This window comes from Grammomys surdaster, unplaced genomic scaffold, assembly GCF_004785775.1.
Source record: "Grammomys surdaster isolate TR1022 unplaced genomic scaffold, NIH_TR_1.0 373, whole genome shotgun sequence".
In the NCBI taxonomy this organism is placed as follows: Eukaryota; Metazoa; Chordata; class Mammalia; order Rodentia; family Muridae; genus Grammomys; species Grammomys surdaster.
In genome coordinates this window covers 9,967,440-9,976,737 of record NW_021604792.1, presented here as the reverse complement: position 1 = coordinate 9,976,737, position 9,298 = coordinate 9,967,440, and the positions used below count along the sequence as shown (strand labels likewise).

Below are 9,298 nucleotides of genomic sequence, written 5' to 3'. Positions count from 1 at the left end.
ACACACACACACAAGCATTCTTTACTTATTTGAGATCTCTCACACCATTGCCTTCATCAATTTCTTTGTTTCTCTCTTTCTGATGCTATTCTTAGTATTACAAAGTGTCAGTTCATTTTCTTTTTTTCTCCTCCTTCCTTCTCTCCCTCCCTCCCTTTTTCTGTCTCCAAACTCTATTTAGACCCATTCCTCCCTTCTTTCAATATACTTTACACACACACACACACACACACACACACACACACACACACACACACACGGTTTCTAAATCCATAGTCAGCATGTGAGAGAACAGAGAGCATTCTTCTTTCTGAGTCTGGCTTCTTTCATTTAATGTAGCTATTTCCTGCTGCTTTCATTTTTCCATATGTCATGATTTTTTAGTAATGAATAGAATTCCATTGTGTATATGTACTGCAAAGTCTTTGTCCATTTGTATCTTGATAATGAATAGGTTGGATCCATTACTGTGATGTGAATAGTATAAAAATAAGCAAGGATGGGAAAGTACCTCTGCTGACTTAGAGTCCTTCAGGTACACACCAAGTAACAATCCAGCTGTGTCATATCATCATTCTGTCATCAATCTTACAAGAATTTCATCTCTGGATTTTATAGGGGATGTACTAATTTAGTTGTAAGTGCAGTGTACAATGCCCCTTTCCTACATCCTTGTATCATCGTGCTCTTTTTCTTTTCTTTATGGCACTGACTGGGTGATATGACATCTTAGAACAGTTTTAATTTGTACTTCTCTAATGGCTAAGAATGTTGAATGGTTTTAAAAATGTTCACTCACCACTTTTCTCGCTTTTTCTGCTTCCTTTTTCTTTCAGACAGTCTCTCATGTATTCTAGACTGTCCTCTGACTTGCTATATAGTCATGAATGACTTTGAATTTCTGTTCTCTTAGCCTTCACCACCAAAGTGTGGGAATTATAGGCATATATCACTACATTTGGCTAGTGGGGAGTAAGAAATTGAATACAAATTTCACTTATATCTTTAGTCCTTTTTGCTTCTTCTTTTTTAAAAAAAGAATTGTCCATTCACTTTATTTAGAAATTTATTGGTTGGCTTAGTTTTGTGTATGTAACTTTTGTGGTTCTTTATATGTCTATATACTAAATCTTTATCTGATGTGCACTAACCTTGTCTGTTTTGGGAGAGTGGGTCCTGAATTATATGACTGGGCAGCATAGTAGAGCTGGCTCTGGAGTCATAGGTGTAGGTGAGCTGGCCCTGAAGCCATGAAGGCATGACATCTAGAAAACTGACTCTGTCTCTTGCTGTTACTGGGGGAGGTTTTAAGGGTGATGAGTAGGTCTGAGGGGACAGGGAGTTGAGGGGTACTAGGGTACATCATGTGAAACTCACAAAGAATCAATATAAAGTTTTAAACAATCACTTTAAATATCAAATCAGATTTCACCTAAGTTCAGTATTATTTTCCTTTGTCACTGATCATATTGACTCCTTTTAACACAGTATTCTAGCTGAATATTTATCCAACTCATAATGGTTTTACTTCATTGTATGTGGATTTGCTGGATTTATAGTCAAGGACATTGTTTTCCCTTGGCTAGACTCTGTTTTGTTAAAAGCTTTTGACATATCTATATCTACTATTCTGGATATTTTTACTGCATCAAATATGTTCCATTAGCAGAAAATATTAGGACTTACACAATGAAGGCAATAATCTCTGCTTAAAGAAGAAAACCCACACACAAGCACCACCTTCTGGTCCCTAGTTCTGTCTAGACACAAAGACTGATGCTAACTGTCTGTTGTTTTTTTTTTTTCTTTTGACTCATCCTGGGAACTACAGTGATTCACAAGGAACTGAATATTTTTTTCAGTTTATTCTCACCATAAAAACTTTTATATGAATTTATCTCCAGGCCGATTGTTATCGGTTATTTTGTGGGAAGAATTTACATAGTCAAGTCACAATGGGAAGTGAGGCTTCATGTGGATTTAAAATGCACTAGAAAATTAGATTCCTTGAGATGTCAACCATAGCAGGAGGTTTTAATAATGTCAGCTAACAGGTATTAACCAGGGAAGAACATGGCGGCTATTTATTTGCAAATCCATTTATGTGACTCTGAGATTTCCTGTTGTCTCCCAGCATTTTAGGTGCTGCAGAGCCTTCAAAGACACTTGCTTCAGCTGCTTGTTTCCTAGAATTAAGATGATGGAGTGACCACAGGGATAGAGGCAGGTGGCTATCAAGCCAGTTATAAAGAGCAGGTTGCTTTGTGGCAGAGTAAAGCATACGACTTCTATGGAGATGCCTACGAAATGCAGGATAAAGAGCATCAAAAAAGCTATTAGAACTTTCAAGGCTTTCACATGAGCTTCTGTGTTGCGGTCTCTGACTCTTGAAACATCTGAGTGCATTTGCCTGATATGTCTCCAGAGAAAAACAATCAACAGGAAGCAGGTCATCAGGGATACAATAATGAAGAAAAGGATTCCCAGATTGGTTAAACTTTGTTTAATAAGGAGGTCATGTTTCTGCTGATAGATCCAAGATGTATTTTCCTGGTTCATTTTACTATCATGAAGTATTTTTGTCATTTGTGGAAAACATAGTAACCATGATATAACTAAGCATCCTGACAGGAAGATAAAAACTGCACTGATTCTCCTTTTCAGCCAGAGAAATACAGAATTGGAAAAATTTGCTATCTTTAGAAAGTAGAGAATGTTGAGGTTGGTGGCAAACCAGACACTTAAGTGACTGAGAAATACCCATATGTAACTAATATATTCAGTTATGTTTCCAGAGATAAACATGTGTGGAACAAATAATTGTATATACCCTTGTAAAATTATTATCCATATGACACCAATTCTGGAAATCGTCAAGCCAATGAGAATGAAACCAGTCTTAGAGAGCTTCTTTTTCTTGGCATAGTCCATGCAGTTAACAAGTGCAATAAATGTGTCCCCTAAAATTCCCAGCACTGCCTCACTAGTGACCACACAAAGGAGGATGCCTTCTGCTGCATTCAGCATTCTTGCAGATTTCTAAGGTTCCTTCTGTTGCATTTATTGCAAATTATCTGCTGGAGATGTCCCATATGTTGGCTTCTTGATGGAGGAATTATATCATCTTCTTTTTCTACATAGAGACAAGCTTTTCAAGCCTATTGTCATGTGATGAAAGGAGAAATTTATGGGTGCTCTTTTCTATTGTTTTTGAAGACTTTGCTTGTCTATAAAATGTGTGCAGACTAATGTTTGCTTGCAGTTTGTTAATAAGCAAATGGAAATATCTATTTCATAAAATTTACTTGTTCCCTTGAGACTATTTGCATTTAGCAATCAAATGTAGAGTACGAGTGTTGAATACACTGGTCAGACAAAAGAAACCAGCACTGCCCTACCTCTGTTTCATTATGAAGCCATCATCATCAACTACATATGGTCCCACATGCTTGTGGTTCTAGCCCCTTGGAAAGCTGAGATTACTTGAATGCAGGGGTTTGAGACCTGGGTTATGTAGAAAAAGAACGTCAGAAGCCAGAAAGATTTCAAACTCCAAAAATCAAGAAGGAACAACAACAAAGTCAAAATGCTTTGTAACGCTTGCAAGCCCCATTAAAATATATTTAAAAAAATAGGAAGAAGAAATGAAGATAACCTCTGACTCCAAACCAATAACACTATAGAATTGAGAGGTTTCACCAAGCACCTGTAGTGATTCATAAACTGAATTATGTGGCCTTTCTAGACAAAGATTTTGCTGATGAATTTTGAATAGCCTCTTCATTTAGCATGTTTCAGTGTGACAAAATTCTTTATTTTATTCATTCAAGAAATATTTCTGGTATTGTAGGTAAGATGCTAGTTCATAGACTCCCAAGGCCTTCTTAGTCATAAGGCTCATGTGAAAACCTCAAGTAAATGGATAAATGACTTTAAGTTAAAAGTGCCATTTAATGAGTGTTTAATATGGTAAACACTTCTTATTTACCATCTCACCTAATCTTCAATACCTCCCTTTAATATAGGCACTGTTTTCATTATTGTTATTATTAACTTATGTGAGTATGCGTGTATTTGGGATAGGATCTCTCTATGTATTTTGGGCTAGACTTGAATTTGGAACCTCCTGCCTGATACTCTGAATTCTGGGGATTCACCATCTGGGGATGTCATTTGTAATAGCTGACTAGCATTCCATTGTTTAAATGAACCACATTTTCTGGATCCACTCTTAGGTTGAGGGACATCTGGGCCATGTTCCTCTTCTGTCTGTTATATGAATGAGGCTTCTCTGAATAGTGGAGCAGGTGTCTATGTGGTGTGGTGGAGCATCTTTTGGGTATATGCTCAGGAATGGTATAACTGGCTCTTCAGGTAGAATCCTTGATCATGCACCAACCCCCATGACATTTTCAGATTTGAATGAATAAATGGACATTTAGAAGAAAGAAAGACTTCCCCTTCTCTCAGCATGTTCATGGGTAGAGATTGCTGGACCTCACAGTGAAACATAGCCAGGCATAAGCCTACTATATATGAGAGTCATTAGGGTACAGAAAATATTCTTAATACCATTGCTGTAAGAATTAGATACCCGCATGGAAGGGAACAGAGTGAACCCCTCCTTTACATATTTTGAAAACGTCAAAGGAATGTAGGCCACAACCTCACCCCCCACCCAGATAAGAGATGAATCAATAGTTCCTCAAAGAAAATCTAATGATAAATCTTCTTGAAATAGAATTTGACAGAAATTATCCAATATGACTTGAAAAGCATATTCAAAGACACTAAACAGATATACTGGGTTTTGTTTGTCAGGAAAACTTGTAAAAATTATGTATCTTGCAAGGTTACACAAAAGCTATATCATTGATATGATTTATGTGTTTTGTATAAATTTTAATTTGACAACATTAAACTTCTCGAAGATAAGGAACTATTATTAACTACAGGCCTTCTATTAAGACAGACAGATTTGAATGCATTTAAGAAAATAACAAAAATACTGAAAAGAAGCTAAGGACCTTTAGGGTCTGAGGTACCTCACTCAGGATGATATTTTCTAATTCCATTTGCCTGCAAACTTCATGATGTCCTCGTTTTTAATAGTTGAACAGTATTCCATTGTTTAAATGAATCCCATTTTCTGTATCTATTCTTTGGTTGAGGGACATCTGGGCTGTATCCAGCTTCTGGATAAGATGAATAAGACTGCTACGAATAGTGGAACATGTGTTTGTGTGGTGTGGTGGAGCATCTTTTGAGTATACGCTCAGTAATGGTGTAACTGGGTCTTCAGGTAGAATTATTTACAATTTTCTGAGAACAGTCAGATTTATTTCCAGAGTGACCGAACCAGTTTTTAATCTCACCAGCAATGCAAAAATACTTATTTTTCTCCATATCATATACAATCACTTGAGTTTTTAATCTTAGCCACTCTGATTGATATAAGATAGAATCACAGGGTCGTTTTGATTTGCATTTGCCTAATGACTAAGGATTTTAAACATTTCTTTAAGTGCTTCTAGGTCATTTGAGATTCCTCTGTTGAAAGTTCTCTGTTTAACTCTGTACTCCATTTTTTTCTTTTTATTTGCTATTTTATTTTTTTAATTTCAAATGTTATCCTCCCTTTCTAGTTTCCCCTCCACAAACCCCTATCCCTTTCCCACTGCCTCTATGATGGTGCTTCCTCACCCACCCACCCACTCCCACCTCACTGTCATAGTATTCCCCTACTCTGGGGCATCAAGTCTCCACAAGACCGAGGGCCTCCTCTCCCACTGATGCCAGATAAGGCAGTCCTCTGCTACATATGCATCTAAAGCCATGCATCCCTCCATGTGTACTCTTTGGCTAGTGGTTTAGTCCCTGGGAGCACTGGGTTAGTTGATATTGCTATTCATCCTATGGGGTTGCATTCTGTGCCTCAGCTACTTCAGTCCTTCCCCTAACTCTTCTCTTGGGGTCCCTGTGTCAGTCTGATGGTTGGCCTCAAGCATCTGCATCTGAATTGGTCAGGCTCTGGCAAAGCCTCTCAGGGGACAGCCATTCCAGGCTCCTGTCAGCAAGTGCTTCTTGGCATTAACCATAGAGTCTGTGTTTGGTTTCTGCAGATAGGATGGATTCCTAGGTGGGGGAGTCTCTGAATGACCTTTCATTCAGTCTCTGCTCTACTCTTTTTCTCTGCATTTCCTTTAGACAGAAACCATTTTGAGTTAAAATTTTTGAGATGGGAGTGTGGTCTCATCTCTCAACCGGGGGTCATCCCTATTCCCTGGGTATGGTCTCTACAGGTTCTATCTCCCCTTTGTCAGGAATTTTGGCTAATATCATCCCCACTGGGTCCTAGGAACCTGTTGGGTCCCTGGCCTCTGGGACTTTCTAGTGGCGATCCCAGTTCCTTATAATTCACTGCTACACACCTCCATTCAGTTTACTGACACTCTGTACTTCTCTATGCCTCCTTCCATACTTGGTTCTGCCCCTCTTTTCCCTACCCCCTCCTCGCTCCCTCCCAAGTCTCTCCCTCTACTTCACAAAACTCAGGTGACAGCAGATGCTTGTGAGGATGTGGAGAAAGAAGAACACTCTTCCATTGCTGGTGAGATGGCAAACTGGTACAACCACTCTGGAAATCAGTCTGGTGGTTACTAAGAAAGTTGGAAATAGTTCTACCTGGTACATTTACACAATGGAGTTCTACTCGCTGTTAAAAACAATGACTTCGTGAAATTCTTGAACAAATAGATGGAACTAGAAAATATAATCCTGAGTGAGGTAACCCAGTCACAGAAGAACACACATTGTACGTACTCACTGATAAGTGGATAGTAGGCAAAAAGCTCAGAATACTCATGATACTACTCAAAGACCATATGAAGTTCAATAAATGGAAGACCAAAGTGTGGATGCTTTAGTTCTGTACCCCATCGTGTTATTTAGTCCTGTACTAAATTGTGTTATATGGTTTTTTGGAGTCTATCTTTTGAGTTCTTTATTTTTTTTTGGATAGTAGGCCTCTATCAAATGTTGGGTTAGTGGAGATCGTTTCACAATCTGTAGGTTCCTGTGTTGTCCTATTGACCATGTTCTTTGCCTTATATAAGATTTCAGTTTTATGAGGTCTCATTTGTTAATTGTTGATCTTAGAGGCTGAGTCTCTGGTGTTCTTTTCAGGAAAATTTTTCCTGTGCCAATGTGTTCAAGGCTATTTCCCACTTTCTCTTCTCTTAGATTCCGTGTATCTGGTGTTATGAAGAGGTCCTTGATCCGTTTGTACTTGAGCTTTGTACAAGATGATAGAAATGGATCAATTTTCATTCTTCTACAAGCAGAATGCCAGTTAGACTAGGCACATTTGTTTCAAATTCTTTATTTTTCCCACTCTATGGTTTTTGGCTTCTTTGTCAAATACCAAGTGTCTATAGATGTATGGGTTTACTTCTGGGTGTTCAATTCTATTCCATTGATCAACTCATCTTTCTGTGTATCAATACTTTGCAGTTTTTATCACTATTGCTTTGTAGTACAGCTTGAGGTTAGGTATGGTGATTCCCCAGAAGTTTTTTTATTGTTAAGAATTGTTATTGCTATTCTGGGCTTTTTGTTTTTCCATATGAAGTTGGTAATTGCACTTTCCATGTCTGTGAAGAATCATGTTGAAATTTTGATAGAGATTGCATTGAATCTGTAGATTGGTTTTGGTAAGATGGCCATTTTTACTGTGTGAATCCTAATGATTCACAAGCATGGGAGGTTTTTCTGTGGTGTTCTTCAATTTCTTTCTTCAGGGACTTGGAGATTCTGTCATACAGATCTTTCATTTGCTTGATTAGAGCTCCAACAAGATATTTTATATTATTTGTGGCTATTTTGAAGGGAGTTGTTTACCTAATTTTTTTCTCTGCCCCTTTGTCATTTGTATAAAGAAAGTTTACTGATTTGTTTGAGTTAATTTCATATTCAGCAACTATGCTGAAGGTGTTTACCAGCTGTAGACGTTCTCTGGTTGAATTTTGGGGTTGTTTATGCATGCTATTATATCATCTGCAAATGTGATATCTTCACTTCTTCTTTGCCAATTTATATCCCCTTGATTTCTTTTTGTTGTCTTATTGATCTAGTTATAACTTTGAGTACTACATTGAATAGATATGGAGAGAGAGTGCACATCCTTGCCTTTCCCTGATTTTAGTGGGATTGCTTCAAGTATGTCTCCATTTAATTTGATATTAGAAGTTGACTTGCTATATATTGTTTTTATTATGTTTAGGTATGGGCCTTGAATTCTGGATCTCTCTAATACTTTTAACATGAAGAGTGCTATATTTTGTCAAAGGCTTTTTCAGGAGCTGATGAACTGATCATGTGATTTTTTTTCTTTGAGTATGTTTATATAGTATATTACATTTATGGATTTTTATATATTGACCCATCCTTGCATCATGGCATGAAATCTACTTGATTGTGGTGAATGATAGTTTTGATATGTTCTTGGATTCCATTTGCAAGAATATTGTTGGGTATTTTCCCATCAATATCCATAAGTGAAATTGTTCTGAAGTCTCTTTCTTTGTTGAGTCTTTGTATGGTTTGGGTATCAGAGTAAGTATGGCTTTATAGGATAAATTAGGTAGTGTCCCCTCTGTTTTGTTTTTGTGGAATTGTTTAAGTAGTATTCGTATTAGATGTTTTTTGAAGGGTTTGTGGAATTCTCCACTAAAACCATCTGTCCCTGGCCTTTTTTTGGGGGGTGAGTGGGTGGGAGGATTTTAATGACTACTTTTATTTCATTATGGGTTATGGGACAGTTTAGATACTTTACTTGATCTTGATTTAACTTTGTCATGTGGTATCTGACTAGAAAATCATCCATTTCATCTGGATTTTCTAGTTTTGTTGGACACAGACTTGTGTAGAAATATCTGATTACTTTTGGAATTTCCTCCTTTTCTGTTGTTATGTATCTCTTTCCATTTATGATTTTGTTGATGTGGATACTGTCTTTGTGCCCTTTAGTTAGATTGGCTAAGTGTTTATCTATCTTGTTGAGTATCTTAAGAAACTATCACTTGGAAAGATGAGAGCTGGTACAAGAATTGGTTTTCAACCTCTCCATGGTTGTCAACCATACTTCCTCCCATTTTGTGACCATTAATTGGGTTATTTTTGCTTATATCTTTTGGTCCCTGGGCCTTAAATAGGCAGACTAACTTTGTGAAATAACAGATAAATAATTTGGTAGCAAATCCTATTCAGATACATTATTATAAGTTAGCTATGGAGGACC

At 37.3% G+C, this 9,298-nt stretch overlaps 1 protein-coding gene across 1 annotated transcript; it reads right to left on the bottom strand.

Annotated features, from left to right (window-relative positions):
- Positions 1 to 2,100: 2,100 nt before the first annotated feature.
- On the bottom strand, positions 2,101 to 3,027 carry LOC114632359 (taste receptor type 2 member 107-like). The gene has a single exon (XM_028780897.1). It carries the CDS (start codon positions 3,025 to 3,027, stop codon positions 2,101 to 2,103), a length of 927 nt encoding a protein of 308 aa, XP_028636730.1.
- Between the last annotated feature and the right edge of the window lie 6,271 nt (positions 3,028 to 9,298).

Excerpts from the sequence above, each read along its gene's own strand:
- LOC114632359 (XM_028780897.1), bottom strand. The coding sequence starts at position 3,027 with ATGCTGAATGCAGCAGAAGGCATCCTCCTTTGTGTGGTCACTAGTGAG.